We start from the raw sequence: 20,117 nt of genomic DNA on the forward strand, positions 1-20,117 counted from the left end.
GTGATCAATACATTCAGTTTGTGTGATTGAAGATTTCAAAATTATATTCATGGTACAATATAATCATAGTGCATGAGGTTAAATAAAACTATGAAAAGAACCCATCTTACTGTATACTGTGTCGTGATTTTTGAAGCATCTTACTGGCATCAAGTGTCATGCATGATATGCGGAACATAAGTAAAATTACATACTTACTTTTCATTAAAGTTTGGAGTGTAAATACAATCTTTTAGTATATTTATTTTCACACGTAATCTTGCGTAACGTGATAATGAGTTTTGACCAGTGATGTGCGCCTATGCGTAAACAACTACTGTCTACATTCTACGTGTAGACAATGTAGACTATGTAAACTATGTAATCTACGTTGATAATGTAATCAAAGTAGATTACATGGCACCCGGCGCTCTTCGTGCAAGGCAACCGCATTGTGCTAGAAGCAGCAACCAGCATCAGCAGGTGGAAATAGAAAAGATGAAATATTCCACTGTCCAGAAATTAGTGTTTTAAATATTTATTTACGTTCAAGCAATTCACTAGGTATTAATTGAACTGCAAAATAAACTTGTCATGACAAACCCAAAAATATGCATTGTCCGTAGAATCTGTGATAGAATGACAAGATTTATTTTATTTCTATTTTGACCATTTCACATGTGGAAAATTCTGCTTTAAAGACAGATGCACTTTCCTATGCAGTAACAAGATCATAAAATTATTTTTAGCCTTCCCTTTTGTCAGCGTAAAACATAATGTCAGTTTGCTTTCCCTATAGCTGTCTTTTCTTTCTCTTCTGCTCGTTAGTGAAAATTCGATAACTTTGATTATGTCGGATGGTCTTAAGTTGGTTTTAGGCCCGGATTATCAACATGTGTGAAAAAAACAAACTTTTTGTTCTACCAATTGTTGTGAAATTGTTTATTCATATCATGCACTTACTGTAATACCTGGTTACGGAAACATACTACATCGATTGGGGGTTCGTCGTGCTGAACACACGTCATCCAGTAACTGGCTGGATGATCTCCCACCTCGACAGGTGCAAGTGAGGCTGGCAGTCGGTAGGTAGGCACTGGCTGTTGCGGCATAGGTAATTATTACATTTCAGTTGTTATTTTTTCCCCTTCTTTTAAGAAAAAGGTCAGTGTCTCATATTTAAATCAGTGGTTCTCAATATTTTTCAGGCCAGGAACCACCTTGAAGGATATTACACTTCATGGGACCCATAAGTATGGGCGCCAGCAGAATTACTTGTAGAGGTGTGCACCCCGTTTATAATCATATTTTTGCTAACTTCGAGTACTTTAAGAAGCCTTCTCTTACACTTTCTTAAACAAATTACACATACTTCACTCTGGAAAAGTAAATATGTGCTGCAATGCATTTGTTTATAGGTGGTTTGCAAAGCTTTGTAATGCAAGCAGTCTCGATAGCAATGTGAAATGATGACAATTGACACCCTCTCAGTAACCGCGAGAAAAAACACACACACACTCACATGCAGTAGGAAATATCGAGCGACACCTTAAGTCGACATGCATGTGACACACAAGAACTCATTGCTGCAACCAAAACAAGAATGACAGATATCCGATTTAAAAAAAATAACCCATGGCTCTACAGTACATAAGGGCCTTGGCCTATCTCCCGACTGCCAGTCTCCCAGATCTTCAACCAGTAATGTGGTGACGTGGGGTCAGCACGTCGAATCGCCAGCCATTATAAAAGATATCGGTGTCCGGGTTACGCTACTCACTCATAGCTCTCCAATTTTCTCATGATGGTGGGTTGCCACCGGTCCTATACACAGGCCGAAAACCCAGAGACTGAACCCAGGCAGACTTGAACCCATGCCGTCCTGCAGCTGGATCCCAAAGCACCTTAGACCGCATGGCCACGGAGGAGGACACAAATATCCGATTCCCTTGAGTTAAACATCAAAGTGATGCTGGTAAAAAGCAATGGTAGAGACTACGCACAACACGGGTTGAATTTAAAATGATAAAACAATTAGTAATTTAAATGTAATGGCTCTTTAAGACACTGTAAATAAATGTTCAAGCCTGACACCAAATGCCCCCTCGGGACCCAGCAGTGGGTCGTGCCCCATTAAGTTGAAAAACGATGGTCTAAATACATGCGTTCTAATTATCACCTTTTATAAACAATATCAGTGTTCTTATTACACACATGCATGCAAATGTGTTAACATTAACCGTACAGGAAAATTCTGAAATATCTTGCAGCAGGACATTGCACAAGCAATACTCACCACATCTATAGTTTTATTTGAACGCAGAGATGACAACTTTTGTCTGACTAGCTTCGCTGATTCTTTGGACTGAGGTAATACTTTTGCTTCACACACGAGCAGCTTTGGTTCCTCCAAATCCCAATAATGTGAGAGCACAAAACGACCAGCCACTTCCTGGGCAGAATACGACTGCGCTCTATGAAACACAAACAAAAATAGTAATGACCAACACATGAAAACAATAACACTTATGGAAAATTGGGCTTAGTTGCATTCTGGTATAATGGAAATAACATTTTATTGTTATTTATTTTATTGTGACTGGATTATCATTCAAAATTTCAGAACATTGATTAATTTTGTTCTAAAATGTAGGATAAAAATATACTTCTTTAAAGCAGAATAATCTTTATATTTTTGCATGCTCTTTACATAGGCGAAAATTGCAAATCTGTCGGTCTAAGTTTCCAAATGAAATTAGAGATTTTTTTTCACTGTAAAACACCAAAATTTCTTATACAGGGTGGTTATAAGTTACTGAGTGCATTGTGTGCACGAGTTAAAAACAACATGCTATTGAAGCAACCTTTAATTTGTTACTAATGAGTAGGGATGGGTCCGATTAATCGGTACTCTATCGGTATCGGCCGATATAGGCATATCGGTGTATCGGTTTATTGGTAAAATTACCAATTATTTTACCGGTCCGATATATCAATAAATATCTGATAATTTAGTGCAAAATTCTGCTATTTTGTTATAGTTTTTATAGATAATCTCCATACCCTACTTTATAAAAAAGTAAATGTCTAAATATGCAATTTCTTTTGCACCGCAGTCACCTGGAAACACACATTTATTAAGGAGGTCAATGACCCTTTCAGGTTCTTCAAGGACCATTTCTAATTTTATATCGGATCGGTAGAAAATCTGTTATTGGTATTTACATCAGTACTTTATCGGTATCGGCCAAAATTTAATATTGGCACATCCCTACTAATAATAGACCAGCAGTAAGTTTATATTGACTTCGACCGAACATATGTGGTGCCATAGTGACAAGGTATGGAACCTCAGAAACAAGGGAAAGCAATATAATGTGGGTTCTTTGGTTTTATGAAACAAATTTGCAATAACTGTTCAAGGAAGTTTTTGCTTAGAGTAAAAGGGTAATCCTCCTAGTAAAGTTTCCATAAAACACTAGTAACAGCAATTTAAGGTGCTGGCAGACCACTGGTCTCCAAAGATATTTGGATCAAGTGAGAGATGCTTTTATGAAGAGCTCAGGTAAATCAACTCGTTGCGCATGTAAACAAAACTGTTTAACATGGTGTATTAAAGACAACAAACTAAATATGAGTACTTGACTTAGCTGTTTCTTACTCATTCTTGAAATGTGCTCAATAATTTATAACCACCCTATATAATACAAATTTGACCAAAACCAAAAAATGATGCAGAAAACAGTGTCACCTTATGCTTACTTTCTATCATAAAGAACAAATGCATTGCTTTCTACTTATAAAATAGAACTACTGAGAAAAGACTCACTTTTCAGTGACTGCTAGTTCGTGAGATTCCCTGGAGCCAATGGAGGCAGCTGAATTTGGTGGAACCTTCAACTCCTCCTCATCGAGCTTCCCGGTAGCGAAGTTGAAGTACTGTACGGTATCGGTCTCTATCTCCCACAGGAAAAGTTTCGGGTCTGGAAGCAGGTTTGCCTGCAAACCAAAATATTACAATTTTAAATACTGAGTTCTAAAGGAACTAAATGCAAGCATTTTTGAAAGGACAAAAAAATCTTCATTCACTGCAAAAAAATTCAAATTTTATTTCCGTTTCCCCAAGATAAATTTCCCAAGCCTAATTTCTTATGGCCTAAATAACTATTTTTAACCCTTAGGTTCCAATTTTTCTTCCTTACTGCTAATGCACCTGTGAGTAATTACATTGTGATATCATTTTACTTTATTAATTGTCTTGGAGGTTAAAATAACTAACAAGTTTATACAGGAAGTGCCATTCTTTCCTTTTAATAGACCCAATGAACAAAGAATGCAGGTTTATGATGTCGTCTCTTAGAAACAAATTTTCTTCATGCACATTTAGGACAATTACCACTACAGTGGAACATTGATTTCAGGTTTTCAGGGATCCGAGGTGAAAAACCTTAAAATGCAGGAAAATGTCAAATCCAGGAGTATAAATCAGGTTTCACTATACTGATGATCATGGCTTGAAAAATTCCTGTTGGCAGGTCGCCATGGCGACTAAAAATTTAAGCTTGGCTACTGATCTTGTGCTGTAATATTGCCATTTTTTAAGTTTCAGTGTACAAAACTTTGAAGATTCTAAGTTCAAACTGCAGTACAGCGTAAGTTAGTAAATGCTTTTTTTATCAACTTTGTGAACATTCTATAGAATCAGTAACAATTTCTTACTCTTTGTCCCCCAAACACCCATTTCCCGCTTTCTCACATAATTTAGCAATGTTTTGAATACGGTGATGCTCTGCTTATCGACTGATTGAATTGCTTTATTTTACTTCGCTACTTTTGGCTAATTTGCAAAGATGGTGATGAATTATGATATGATGAAATTGATGAATGGACACTCACAAACATCCAAGCCCAGTTCGGGATTCGAAACCGGGACCCCTGACATCGTAGCGCAATGTGCTAACCACTCCACGACAGGCGCTGGCTCAGCTTCTTATAGTATCCACAAATACTAGTAGGTGGTTTCCTGGTGCCTGATTTTCAGAGCTGGCACCTAGCTCTGAAGAAGATTTTTCGAGCACTGCTAATGATGATATTATTAAAAGTTCATGGGGTCATAAGCTTGCAGAATATTTTCACTAATTTATTTTTATCCTAACATAAATTGAGCTGAGGATATCAATAATTGAAACAGAAAAAACTGTTTTATAATCAAAACCTCAAACTACTTCTTCTTCTTCTAAAGCAGAGTGTTTCACTCACTCTCAGACACTGATTTTCGCTTATAAAAATCACTGTTGGTCATAATGTAATGAAATTTGCTATGGACATACCTTGGTGTATGAGAAGCATGGCGACATCACTGGAGATGTCACCATTGTCTCTCTAGTCCTTGCATGGGCATGCACAAGCATCTGGGTGATTCTGCCGTTAAATGCCAATCATACAGACATGTGCTTTCAGTCTGAGTTCTTGGCCCTGCTGTTGTGAAGCACCCAGCTTTGGACTACTGAGAGCTCTTACACCGTGCACAAAACAACTCTTCATGATGAAAATATAGGAGCATGGGGCACTTTATCAAGATGTCGCATTATTGACTCCATCTTTTTCGAAAACAACAGTGGATACAGAAGTCTACGTGGGAATCTTCCACGAGTTTGTAAATCAGTTGGATGACGAGGAACTCAGTAATGGCTATTTTCAGCAGGATGGTGCCACTTGCCACACTTCCAACGCCCGCATGCAAGAAATTCTTTGAAGATTGGGTCATGCTAATGGCAACCACTTCCAACACACACTGTGATGTCACCGTGCTTCTCATACACAAAGGTATGACCTCATTTTTAGGTTCCGTGCGCCTTACTCACTATCATATACAGGAAAACCTCATTAATATGATATTGGTTAATACGAAGTACCCTGTAATCCGAAGTTCTTCCCATTCCCCAGCCGATAAGATAGGATTTATAATGTATTTCAGTACGGATAAATCGAAATACGGATAATTTTTAATACGAAGTTGTTTACAAGACCCTTCCACAAAACTGGTTTCCCTTAATACGAAGTAGACACCTGCATAAGTCGACAAGAGAAGATTGAATGTCGAGAGAGCTTGGATGTTATTTTAACTTGACCTTGACATGTTTCCTTGTTCTAAGAGCTGCTGACAACTCGAGGGAAGCAGCCCGAAATGCCCGCTGGACATTGTCATTCTTTGTCAATGTGCATGGCAGGTCAAGCTCTTTCCCCACTGAATGCGCCACCTTGGAAATATTCACCAGTGCTAGATGAGAAATGCGAGATACGATCGCATGAATGTTCCAAAATACAAGACGCGTGGTACCTGGAAGTCTCACCCATCTGTCCAGCTCTGAGCTCGAGATACAGCAATTTCCCGTAAGCGAGCAACTTTGGGCCTGGTAGCCAACAACTTCCGGTAACCACTTTCATTAAAAGCATGTTCTTTGTGCCCTATAGAACTTCATAAAAAAAGGGAAACTGTTACAGATAATCAAAGCCGCATAGGCCAACTAAAGATCGTCAACCCGCTTAATGCGTTGTCATCTAGGTTTCCCGCAAAACTCCTGATAAAAGTTAGGTCTTGGACAACTGCGTTATCTTTAAAATGCCCATGATTTCCCTTCTGTCACCTGCTGTCTCATTGTGTTTACGCTGCAGCTGGCTCCAGTGTTTAGTCTAGCGTCTTGAAAGCTCTCCCTTGCCGATAACTGCAATGACTCATCCTGTGCGAAGGAATAAGCTTCATTGTTTTGAATCTCGCAAAGCCATATAATCCCTGCTTTTCTTCAGAACCATTAGCGTGCTGCTGTTAAAAAAACGACAACAAAAAACTGCAATGCTCAATGTAGGAATACGAGAGGAAAAGTTTTGGCAGAACGAGCTCCAGAATACTCCTGAAACCTACAATAAATTGTCGATTAATCTGAAAATACACAAGTTTCGTAAAGCTTGTTTTTAGTTCATTTTATGCTGATGAGCTAAGTGGGACTAAATATACAGTTTAAAGTGGGATACAAACCAGAGTGATTATCGAGTGCGGCACTGTTTAATGTGTCCTAGGATACACATTCGGTGCAAACAGATCGCAAGTTGTGTGTTTACTTTTTCACAGTGGATTACAATGCAAGTTGAGGTAGAGTTTGAACTGATCCCTGCAAAGGGGGACGGGGGCCGAATATGAAGTTAACTGAAGCAAAGAATACGTGACTTTTTTTACGATGTGTTTTAGACAGCTGAACCAGAACGAAACTTACAGCCCCTATTTTTTTGTTTTGTTTTGTTTTGTGCCAGGGAAAGGTTGTGTTCTCTCCCAAGAGAATCTTCTCTTACCAGTTAATCCTGTAATGGACAATGTTCTAGTGAACGCACATAACATCCAATATTCATTCTGTACACTTTTTGCCACAACATGCATCCCGTGCATAACCGATTGTATAACTACGCAGGATAAATGGTGTTAAGCTCCGTGTTCTCATTTTGTGTAACATTTTTTACATTTTTTTCAAAACATACAATATTATTATATAGTACATATAGAGCTTATTTTCTGAGCTACCACCAAGTATAAAACATCCTTTGTGGGGGTAATTTATAATCTACTTTATTTACACCTGAAAACAGGCGCCATCTTGAAAAGTTTGGATAACTCGAAGTCGTTTAATACGAAGTTGATATTTTTTGGTCCCTTGAACTTCATATTAATGAGGTTTTGTTGTATAAGCATAAAATCGAAATTAGTTCATTTACTTACGTAAAGTGAGTACATACTTGTCGTAGACGACGTTTCGGTGGCAACCACCCCCTTCTTCAGGTCATGAAGTCAGCTATTACGTGCATACAATTTTTAATAGTAATTGAACATACTTGTTCCTGTCAACATGGAGCTGTGATAGAGTACATTATGGGTTTTAACAAATGTTATAGCAGTTTTAACAGTTTTACCATGTTTTAGTCACTAGTCATCCTAACATTCAACCTGTCCATACATATACCTGGATCCTTTCTAAATGACAAAGCATTACGTAGGCACGTAATAGCCGACTTCATGATCTGAAGAAGGGGGCAGTTGCCACCGAAAAGTCATCTACAACAACTATATACTCACTTTACGTAAGTAAATTAACTAATTTCGATTTTATGCTTATAAAGGTATAACCGTACCAAATTTCATATTGTGACCAATAGTTTGATTTTTATAAGCAAACATCAGGCGCCGAAAGTGAGTGAAACACCCTCTATAATTTAATATGTAATGTATAATATAGGAATTTATGAAACTCTGATGTTAAACAAACAAGGAAGTTGTTATAACAATGGCATGGTATGCAAGAGACACAGGTTTGAGTCCTGGCTGAGCCTGCATTTTTGCTTAAATTTCTACATAGTCAATCTCCTGTTAGTGCCAAATCATAAGATAGAAGAAGGGATGTTTTGTAGGAGTTAGCCAATACCAATGCACAGTGCTCAAAAAATCTTCTTCAGAGCTAGGTGCCAGCTCTGAAAATCAGACACCAGGAAACCACCTACGTACCATCAATTATGCATACTATAAGAATTAACTCTGATAAACTTACTTTTCATTTTTCAGCGTAAATTTCTTTCACGATCGATTTCGCCACCCATCTGGTGGCTTCATCAGGCGTGTACTGTCTTGCTTGTTTCTTCTTCTGCTTGTGCTTGTAGTGCGCTAATTGACGCAGTCCTTTCACTTTCTGCAGTTCCCGTGCGGGCGTAGTGCTTTTTTTTTTTTTTTTACCGCGCAACGGAGTTTTGGCACTGTAAGTGGCGGTTCCCACTCTCATCGTCTGCTTTTGAGGAAATATGCTAGTTTGCATGTGCAGCAGGCTTTTTTGCGAACGCTTGAGTTCCGTGCTTGGTTTCTTGTCATGGGGGAGGAGCAGGTTGGGTGGGTGCGCATATTGCTGATAGCAGGAGGCCAGGTTTTATTGAGGGTGCCAAAACCCCATTGCGCGGTAAAAGGAGGAAGCACTATGCCCACACGGGAACGGCAGAAAGTGAAACGACTGCATCGTCTCATACCCTTAGGTATGTGGGATCTTTTGGGAATGTAGCTCACTAATCATCATTCATCCTTGATGGTAAAGCACTCTCTGCTCGTGGTGAGCTTGATGGTAAGGCGCTAGAGGTACTAAATTTACACACTTGAATGACAACACATGACACTTGAGTTTCACACCCCTAAAGATTGGATCAGCATGGGTAATGTAAGGATATACCTGTCTCTGTACTGCAACTGAAGATCTGCCGTGAGAGGTTATGCCTGTGACTGTACGTAGAGTCTGACTTGCAACTAGCGTTAACACGCTCTCCCTACAACCTCCTCCTCTCTCTCTATCCAATCGTAACTTGCTCCTCAATAACTGAATTAGAACTGACCCCGAACTCTCTGCCTCCCAGACATTTATTGCAATTCAATTTAATAAACAAATGCACAGTCAGGCCTGTAGCCTCTTCCTGGATTTCGTCTGTTTACAGCTGATGACCAGGGAGAGCTTCGGTGCTGTCTGACACTGCATTCCTGTGATGTTTCTGAATATTTCCTGATTGGAAAACGATGGTTGAATGACTGGAAGTTGGAGTTCGTTCTCCATAATAATTAAAAGATACTACGGATCGTTACGATGTCCCTCTCCGGAAAAGAATTCCCTTTTGAATTCGTCTTTATATCTGATCCAATCTTATAGGGATACCATTTATTATAAAAATAAAAAACGAAAACAAATATAAAATGCCGAAAAGAAGAAAATAATAAAGTAAAAACCATGAACCTATCCTATAAACCCACTGACCCACAAGAACATATAACACAATGCATTATTTCTGCTGAATAAGTGAGTGGATCAGCGTGAAATAACATAACGCATGCATTTGTTGATGTAGAGACCTGACGTCACATGGCGTCGGCCGTCAAAACACACTCATTCACGTCAGAGCGTGACCAGCCTCTTGCGACACAAGACGTATTTGTCTACACGAGACAGTCATTGCACCGTTTGAAGTTAAGAGACTCGAAATTACATAATAAATTTGCGTTAACATTAAATTATAGATACTAATAGCCTTCCTTCAGCGTAAATAATGTGGAGCACTGAATAAAAAATAAATCGAAGCACTTGTATAAATACATAATTCGTTGCACCTGTGTTGCTAGTAATTTTTGGTTACTAGGGTCAACACGTATGCCGAATATTGCGAACTGAGTTTATCGCACATAAATATAATCGTAGCATGTATCACTATAGTTTTCCTGTATTATTATTATCGATGGATCACCGTCTTTATTTTTATATTAACAATATATATTTACTTATTTAACTCCGTCCTTTAATATGAAATATGTACACACTCATATATAACACATGAATTAATAATTCAAGTAGAAATAATATTTAAGCATCGCAATTGTTACACCTTTTGTCCATGCATATCAATGTTGTATTTATTCTTCTATTAAAATTGTTCGTTGATAATTCCATAAGCATGCATTGAACACACGCTGAGAGTGAAAAGTCCAACATCTTTGACCTCGATGTCGTTCACCTAAGGTACGATGAACAAATGAATCGTAACATTGTCCATTTAGGATAATCATCCTTTATTCCAGACACGATGTTCAGCTCAGATTGACTATACTTCGTGGAATTTTACTGTACCTGAGACTACAGTACCACTACGTTCTGCCACACTGTACTTGTGTGGAACGTACTGATGAAAGTCGGACAACCCAGATTGTACATTTCCATCTGTCTGTCACTGAATGAACATCTTCCCTGTAGAGTTCTGCTGTCTGCGTTTCTCGTACTTGCACTTTGGGAAGGGATAATTTGGGGAAGTTCAAACTTAAGAGTAGAAACGTGATTTCTTCTGGCAATGAGAATTGTTCTGCATTGGAATATTGATGAATACATTTTTGCTGCTGAGTGTATCATGTAACGACCAATGGAATGTGTGGTCGTATGTGTCCTCGGAATGGGAGAACTATGTTCCTGGAGGAATAATCACTATGTGTACTGCTTGTTTTTTTAGACGAACTTCGTGGGGTGGACCAATGATTTTACCCCTTTGATGAAAAATTGGAACATTTGGTGTGAAAACTTCTTGTACTGCTAACACTTCGTTGGGCGATTCTTCTTTTGAGGCTTTGTGAAGAAGAATAGACGTACGTTCGTAGAGTTGTACATGACATGGAAGTGTGTCAAGTAATATGTATATTAGGAGTGTAGCATGACACTTTAATGGAGGAATCATGTAGTTTACACTCTGGAACATGTCGTTGTTTGTAAAACGTTTTACTGCTGAACTTGTAGATTATATTGAAGATTTTGTTCGAGACGTAGCACGACAATTTTGAGAAACTGTGTAGATTCTCTGGAACGTGGCACGTCGTGGTGTACTTTACGAATTGCCTTAACAAGGCGGGGGGGGGGGGGGGGATTTGATCCCTTGTAGAGTAAAGCTGAAACATGTTTCAGCAGTCTGGCTCCCAAGCTGGCGAATGCTGTCAGGATGCTGGACGCGCTGCTAGTGGTTCCCGGTTCGACATTTTCCTTTCGGGTTTGGGAATGCCGAATTGTTTCCCTTGCGGCTGACACTGGCTGTTCTCTGGCCGACAGCTGATAAATTTCGAATTTGAGACAGGTTTTAAGGTAAAGGTATGTTAGCGTAGATTTAAGATAGGGTAATTTTTCCGGGAAAGGATTATTTTGATCCAATCTTTTTGGTACAACACTCAAGAATAATATTTTGCCACTCATGATTTAAAAATGCCATTATCAATTGAAATATACTTAAACTAGTAATAAACTCTTATATTATACCCATTAAAATAAATATGACAAACGCTAATTCCTAGTGGAAAATATAAAAAGAAATATGATGAGAATAGCTTCGTGAAAGCTACCACGGTTATTCCAGAATCTAGAAAGAAAATAGGATAGTGCCTATAAAGCAATCGGAATTTTAATTTATTTTTGTCCCCGTAAAGTACCAATGATATATGTCGTGATTCGATTAATTGAGTTTAATTTATTATTGCTTGTTATGAGTTACTATTTGAGGTGTGAGTTACTATTTGACAACGTTCTAACAATCTGGCAACCTGCTACAGTTAAAGAATTTAGCCATCATCATTTCTGCTTACGATAATTTTCCTGCTTCAAGTCTACTTGTCTCCCGCGACCGGGGTTTTGCTGGCTGGCTACCTGATCCCCATAACGGGAGAGGAGCAGAGGGGAAATTCTTACGTTAGCAAAATTCTTCGTCCGGTCGTAGATTCGAGCGTGCAAGATATGTAATGCCGTGTAACTGAACTCTGGCCGCTGCTGTGTTTCTCGGATGCCGTTGAAATGTACCCTTTGCGTCAATAATATATTGCATGCATGTACATCAATGCCTAAGTCCTTAACATGCTTCTGCGTTTAACTGTACAATGACAATGAGGAAATAGATTCGTTTGCGTATGTATGCCCAGTTTGTTTATCGATTACTTCTAAAATACAGGACGATTTGCTGTGAAATACTGGTCGCTAGTAACTTTGCTTGAATGTATTGCTTCTTCAACTTTACTTTTGATGAGAAAACCAGTCTTGTGCATTTAAAATGAAAATACCATATTACTATACGGACATATGAAAACGTATTTAAAGCTAAACAAATAATGTTATTTTTCGCCTTGCGCTTATTTTCCCTACTGGTTACATTTACTTGTAGAAGCCTGTTTAATCTTTGCTGTGTAAAAAAAAAAATCTTATTTTAGTCTCTTATGTTACTCATAGTGTGCAAGTGGTCGTTAAAAATGTACTCAAATACAAAATTACACGGGAAACGATGCTTATTTAAAGTCGACCATCCCAAAAATAAAATAATTAATCTATAAATATGCGATAATTGCCTTATATTATGCTGACATCACTAAAAATGAAGAATCTATCATTCTCTCTATCCATTCTAACATATGCTTGGCATATTATTGTAGCAAAGCTTAAAACTAAAACCGTTGTGGTTTAACCATAATCATTCTGCGATGGCAGAATGGATTTCCAGGATTTTGGTCTAGATCCAATATCCGAAGGAAAATACTTGTTATTGGGGCGCAAAAAATATCGTGACGTCGACGTCTACATATTCATATAAAATAAATATTCTCAATAACTGGCGCTTAATACAAAACTTTGCTAATATAAATGTTTACCTTCTTCTGAAGTATAACTAAAATGTTATTGATGTAACTCCTAAGCTAGTATAAATTATACCCCTTAGACAAAATATTATCGCATATTAAGAAATTTGAATAAATTAATAGAGACTAATGCCTTTAAAAAAACTTACTTTGTGCACACTTGAGTCATGTAGGACCTATTTAACATTAATAAATGCCGTAACTTGGAGCAAAAATTGCAATATTTATATTTTAAGATTTAAAACAATCTACATTTTAAAGTTTTTAACGTTCGAAGCTACAACGTGCTAAGGATAAATATTCAACTGTCAAACAAAACATTGTTTCGGACAGAGAAAAAAAATATATAAATATATACTAATAAAAAAAAATCTCGTTAATATGTGAGAAACGTCCACGCCGTGTGATGCTCTCATAATTCTCTTCTAGTTATTCAAAATAAGTTGGCTGTGCCTAACTTTGCTTAAAGCATATAAGTATATGTATATATGTGTACGGATTCATTCTCGTCACAACTGCTTACCTGTGTACGGACATCTCACGTCACTGCAGCCTATTTATACATCTATTACTTCTCAACTAGAACTTTTAATTAATCGGGCGGTTTATACCCTAAATCACGGTACGCCACTCTAACTATATACGCTTGGCGTAATAGCGGACATAATTGTACAGCGTGTCGAGGAATATAATTAGTGTTTCGTTTCTTTACATATTAACATGAATTGAAAATTTTTAGGCAATGTATTCGTAAGTTAAGGTAACATAAGGCAAGTGACTATCTCGTATAAACTTGACTATCTCCTTAATCTAAGCTCCCTTCATGAGGTGCTAGGAGACTTCAGTCATTAAGAATATAAATGAGTGGTCCTCGGGGCCTTATACGTTCCCAAAACTATATATATAAAAAAATGTAATATCCTCTTTGCAATAATCTTAGCAGTTATAGTTCAAGCATTCTAAATCATTTACAAGTTACGGCCAGTTTTAAACAAAATTTAAATTAAACTTTTAAGGAATTTCAATTAATAATAATAACAAAAACAAAATATTGACTCAAACAAGCATACTCTCTGCCATGACTCGTTAAACTGCACCATAGTGCCACTGAGTCAGAGTCAACATACTTTAATTTATTTTCCTCGTTCATAATATAACTTCAATATTCACTTTTAATCCACGTTTTTAATTAATTAATATGTTAGGGTAAGCCTAATCACAATCTGAGCAAAATGCACAGGAACGTTAGATATATTAAAAAAAAATGTTTAAAATTACTGTAGCTTACTGCATTATTTTAACCCTCATAAACAACGCTGTGATAATTTTCGTATCCAAGATCATGATTAAAAAAAAAATCCTACCTTTTACGTTCTAAAATCACTGTAAATGCAAAAAACCATCGAATCTAAATGCCTTTTCTTCTAAAAATTCTGGGAATGGTAAAATTTTTCCCAGGGTGGGAATTCTGTCGTACCCATGATACCGGGTTCGCGAACGAACCACAGCGCTACCAGGAACGGATTGATAGGGAAACGTCCACGAACGTCCCTGGGACGACCGCATTTTTGGCAAAATGTGGCTGCCTAAAACCCGACATCGAACCTTCCGCCATGCGGAATGCCGGACGCTCCTGATACCAAATCGCCAGCCCGACGCGGGTAACCACGCTGGAGCTAGGGTGCAGGTTCCTCCACATTTTTACATTTTGCTTATGACCGACGCTGACTTGAGGTCGATAAGTTTCATCTGAAACATCCTCGAGTTAGAACTCGACATCTATCATTGTTTACTGCAGTAGGTTTCCCCGCTGGTACTTAATACTTCATATAAATCCGCGCGCAACTTTCCAGATTCCGTGTTTCAAAATGCATACTTTTGATGGTAAAAGAAAACTGATAAAACCTTGATTCTGATAATTCTTAGGTGTGGTTTCACTTTTCATGCCCTAAAATTGAAATTTTCATAAGTCAAATCCTGCGTCTATCACCACGTAATCACCAATTTTCATCTCATTTCCACATGAGATGAAAGCCCTAAGCACCTCCATCCACGTCTCATACCCTTAGGTATGTGGGATCTTTTGGGAATGTAGCTCACTAATCATCATTCATCCTTGATGGTAAAGCACTCTCTGCTCGTGGTGAGCTTGATGGTAAGGTGCTAGAGGTACTAAATTTACACACTTGAATGGCAACACATGACACTTGAGTTTCACACCCCTAAAGATTGGATCAGCATGGGTAATGTAAGGATATACCTGTCTCTGTACTGCAACTGAAGATCTGCCGTGAGAGGTTATGCCTGTGACTGTACGTAGAGTCTGACTTGCAACTAGCGTTAACACGCTCTCCCTACAACCTCCTCCTCTCTCTCTATCCAATCGTAACTTGCTCCTCAATAACTGAATTAGAACTGACCCCGAACTCTCTGCCTCCCAGACATTTATTGCAATTCAATTTAATAAACAAATGCACAGTCAGGCCTGTAGCCTCTTCCTGGATTTCGTCTGTTTACAGCTGATGACCAGGGAGAGCTTCAGTGCTGTCTGACACTGCATTCCTGTGATGTTTCTGAATATTTCCTGATTGGAAAACGATGGTTGAATGACTGGAAGTTGGAGTTCGTTCTCCATAATAATTAAAAGATACTACGGATCGTTACGGCATCAACTTGTGCCACCACAAGCATAAGCAGAAGAAGAAGGGACCACGCCACCTGCAGCAAGACAGTACATGCCTGATGAAGCCACCAGACGGGTGACGAAATCCATCACGAATTACCTATCTCCTCGTAACCGTCAAACAGATATTTTCAGATACAATACTATAAAAAGCTGAGCATCACCATATTCAAAACATCGCTAAATCATGTGAGAATGCAGAAAATGGGGGGTTGGGAGACAGAGTAAGAAATTGTTACTGTTTCTATGGAATGTTCACAATGTTGATAAAAATAATAATTTAACTTACACTGTACTGCAATTTGAACATGAAAACTTGAATAATGGCAATATTACAGCAAAAGATCACAGTCGCCAGGCTGAAAATTTTAGTCACCATGGTGACCTGGCGACTGGGATTTTTCGAACCCTGCCAATGCAGATGTATCAGTATTTGCCGATACTGATATTCAAAAGTATCACTTGGATTTTATTTACCGATACCAGCTGATACTTTTATGGCACTTTGGTCTTTCAGGGAGTCTTGTCAACAATCGGTATCTCATAACTATAAAGACATATTTTGGTGGACTGATAGATATACCAGAGTAGCTCAACATTCAATTGGCTTGATAAACCATTCTTTGCGGTTAGGCAAAATTCATCTAAATAAACTACCAACATCACAGACAAAAATACAAAAGATAAAGATCTGGAATTGCCTACCAAATAGTAATTTAAAGCAGCATAAATCATTTTGACTGGGCAGCAATAAAATTAGGCAACCATCAATTAACTTTGAAATCCGCAATATTTTCTGACTTCTGTATTGGGGAGTTAATTGGTAGTGATGAGCCTAATTAATCTTTATCATATTTCAACCAAACCTTTCCAGACTAGGATCAGGATACAATTTACCTACCTGGGCAACTGTAATTGATACTTTGGTTCCAGTGCAGTTGCTGCGAGCAAGTATTATTTCACCAAAATCCGAGATCACTTCTGTGAGATTCTTTGGATGAGAGTGTGGCTTTGCTTCACTGTGAAAGAATCAAGAATACAGAGTTAGTGGAACACATGGAAGTAACATGATCTAACAGAACACATTGGCAGGCTGTTATACAGCACAATAAAGTGTACCACTATATTCCATTTACCATGTAGGTTGGTTTAGCATGAAAGAAATTACATGTGATTACAGAACATGTCAAGGCAGGAAAAGTATTGCTACCTGGAACTGGTCCGGGAACGGGTTCGATTCCCGGCTGGTTCAAATCCGGGAACTTTTCTAATGTTGGAAGCGGCCCCAGCACCCACCCAGCATCGAATGACATGGATACCTGGGGGAAACCCTGGGGGGTTAAGGCAGTCAGGGGCATGATGCTGATCACATCACCCCCCCTCACGACGGATCAAGAAAAGTGTGCGGCATTACACCCACCCGCCTTCATGGCATGGTGCTAAGCACAGGGGAGCACTTTACCTTTACCTGGAACTGGTCTGTAATCAATGCCCAAAGACATTTCCATGCATGCCACGTATCACGACAATCTGCTTTGTATACACAATTTACAGGAACTGCATTGTATGCCTTTGGAAGGGAAAGTCCACCTGCTGGCTAGGTCTTATATGAAATTGATGAGTATATAAGACAAGCTTATCTGTTACTGCAGTTTTCACAAACCATCACCAGCATACAAGGCTGTGATTTTCTAAGAATTTGGTGAGTTACTCTTTCAAATGATATGCGTATTATTACTGTGAATTTATTATTTATTATTTGGTATATTATGGGTGCATTAGCACATTGACTCCGTGTACCCATCACTTAACCTTTAAACAGCCGAGCTGGTTTTCGAAAATAACCCCTCTCTTGCCGCGGCCTTTGCCCGCGATTTTTAAATTTGTACACTTATTTCAGAAAAACGTTATATCTGAGACTATTTGAGCAATCTACTTCGGATAACTTTTGTTTGAAAGTAAAAACATCGGAGCACGCGACCGTGTACAATTCAGAAAGCCCAAGTGAGAAAAACGGGGTTGGGAGGGGCCCAAGTCCCGAAATTTCAATGAAAAAAAAAACTCTTCTTCTGTTATTTTGGAAAAAGGGTGCAAACTTTTGCATTGTTTTCAAAGAATAGACCTTTTGCAACAAAGGGAAACTTCTTTCAAGTCTCTAGTCCTCATACAGGCTGAAATATGTTGCAATATGTACAATCCTGCATTTTGGCTAAAAATAGCTAATTTGCATATTAGAGAAGGGGTAGGGGGTAGGTTTCCTTCCACATGACATTTCAAAGTCTTATCTCAACATCTGTTAGCGTTTACAACCTCACATACAAGTATGAAGGTCCTAAAAGCACGTGAATGTTGTAATCCACACCATGGGTCATATATGACCCATTGGCTGTTTTCGCCTATACTTTCTATGGGTCATATATGACCCATTGGCTGTTTAAAGGTTAATAAGGAGACAGTCTCCTAACAAAAACAATATAGAAGACAGGTTATTACCAAGAATGTCTTTAAAATTAACTCACCCTCGTATACTGATATCAAGTAAAGAAATAAAATTAAAGTATCATCTGAGAACTTAAACCCCATCAGTGCCTTCCGAAAACTGTAAATGGAATATGTGTATGAAATCAGTGAGTTATTTTGTAATAACCCTGTACATTGATGATAGTATTGACTGTGTATTGACACATATTTTTGGCAATCTCCTACTGACAAATTCTACTTACCGCCTTGAAAGGTCCCAAAGTTTAATTACCCCGTTAAGGGTTGCGACTGTTAAGTACGAGGCACATAAGTCTAAGCATATCGGCTTTCCTTCGCTTTCTAGGAAGTTGAGTGTTTGCTTGATTGTTCCCTGAAGAGTTCTCACTTGTATTTTGTCATCTTCTATTATGAAGAGGCTGTGCTCATGCATCACTACGCTCTCACAGTCACACTGAAAAGACCCTATGGAAAGCAGAACAAAAACAATCATTAAAATGTCTTTTTTTAAACTAAATAATGCACATTTTAAAGCAAATCAAATTCAGGATCAATGGAGTTTCAAGAATGATTAAAATGTATAGTCGTGAACAGAAACGCATGCTCACCCACACTTACACACATTTTTTATCCCCTAATTGTATGATCAAGAGATAATACCTTTACAGATGTGGATTTCATTTTGTATGTATGAGGGTGGATCAAATGAAAACAGAACAGTGGATGTACGGATGGTGCAGAGTAGTGGCAAAGTGATGCTGACATGTTTTATTGATCATGAAGGACTCCTTCTCCTAGAGTTCCTGGGCCATGGTCAAACTATCAATGCTGTGTGTTCCTGCACTACCCTACACCGTTTGCACACAGCAATCAAGGTCAAACGGCCCAGGCTGATGTCCTCTGGAGTGGTTTTGCTGCATGACAACGTGCGGCCACATACGTCAGCTGTTACGAAGAACACGTTGGCAACGATTGGGTGGATAGTGTTGGAACACCCACCGTATAGCCCTGATCTATCACCATGCGACTTTGGTCTGTTGAAAAAGGCATTGAAGGGTCGGTGCTTCCACTCGGACAATGTTTGCAACTGGTTCCAATCTCAGCCAAAGGAGTTCTACGAGCAGGGTATTCACTGCTTGGAGATACAGTGGGACAAAAGCTTGCGTAACTTAGATTACGTTTGCTTCTGAGCATCAAGCTGATATTGTAACACATAGTGTCAAAAACTGCTTCACTAGCAGCAGCCAATATGATTACATTAAGGACACATGGTCGCTTGGGTTTAACATAGGCTAATTTCAATCCATTGACTTAAATAAAAATAACAACTGGCTTTTTAATTAGGGAATGCTTCATCACATGGTAAATATAAAGTATGAGTTTCCACATGAAAAATACTGAAATTTTGTTTTCCATGTTCTATTTCATGTTCTAGATTTTGCAGCTGATTTACCAAAAAGGAACTTTCTTTGCTTCTTAAAGGAATTCTGTACTTTCATATTTTACTTGACAGTAATATTTTACGTGTGTATGTTGTATTGTGTGGATGGATCAATATGGACCTTTAACCAACACTGATAATACACTGATCAGAGTACTGCAAAGTCTAGCTTTTGCCTACCCGTGCTTCTTGCCCCGCGAGAACAGGTTTACCTGCTTGCCTGCCCACGGCAACGAGTCGACTTGCATCTTTACCCGAGTTCCTCGTCTTCAAGGCACTCTGCGCTTACAAGTACCTGGGCATTCAACAAGACCCGGGTG

At 38.5% G+C, this 20,117-nt stretch overlaps 1 protein-coding gene across 4 annotated transcripts in view; it reads right to left on the bottom strand.

Moving 5' to 3' along the window:
* The window catches only part of rempA (intraflagellar transport protein rempA), a 130,030-nt gene that overhangs the window by 59,103 nt on the left and 50,810 nt on the right, over positions 1–20,117 (bottom strand). For all 4 annotated transcript variants that reach the window (XM_083144015.1, XM_083144014.1, XM_083144012.1 and 1 more), the window contains 4 exons: positions 18,602–18,821; positions 16,780–16,897; positions 3,809–3,978; positions 2,276–2,453 (listed from right to left, as the gene is read on the bottom strand). In XM_083144015.1, the coding sequence (XP_083000141.1) occupies positions 2,276–2,453; positions 3,809–3,978; positions 16,780–16,897; positions 18,602–18,821 (686 nt within the window). The remainder of the gene's footprint in view (positions 1–2,275; positions 2,454–3,808; positions 3,979–16,779; positions 16,898–18,601; positions 18,822–20,117) is intronic.

Source organism: Lepisma saccharinum, chromosome 22, assembly GCF_977018435.1.
Source record: "Lepisma saccharinum chromosome 22, izLepSacc3.1, whole genome shotgun sequence".
NCBI lineage: Eukaryota > Metazoa > Arthropoda > Insecta > Zygentoma > Lepismatidae > Lepisma > Lepisma saccharinum.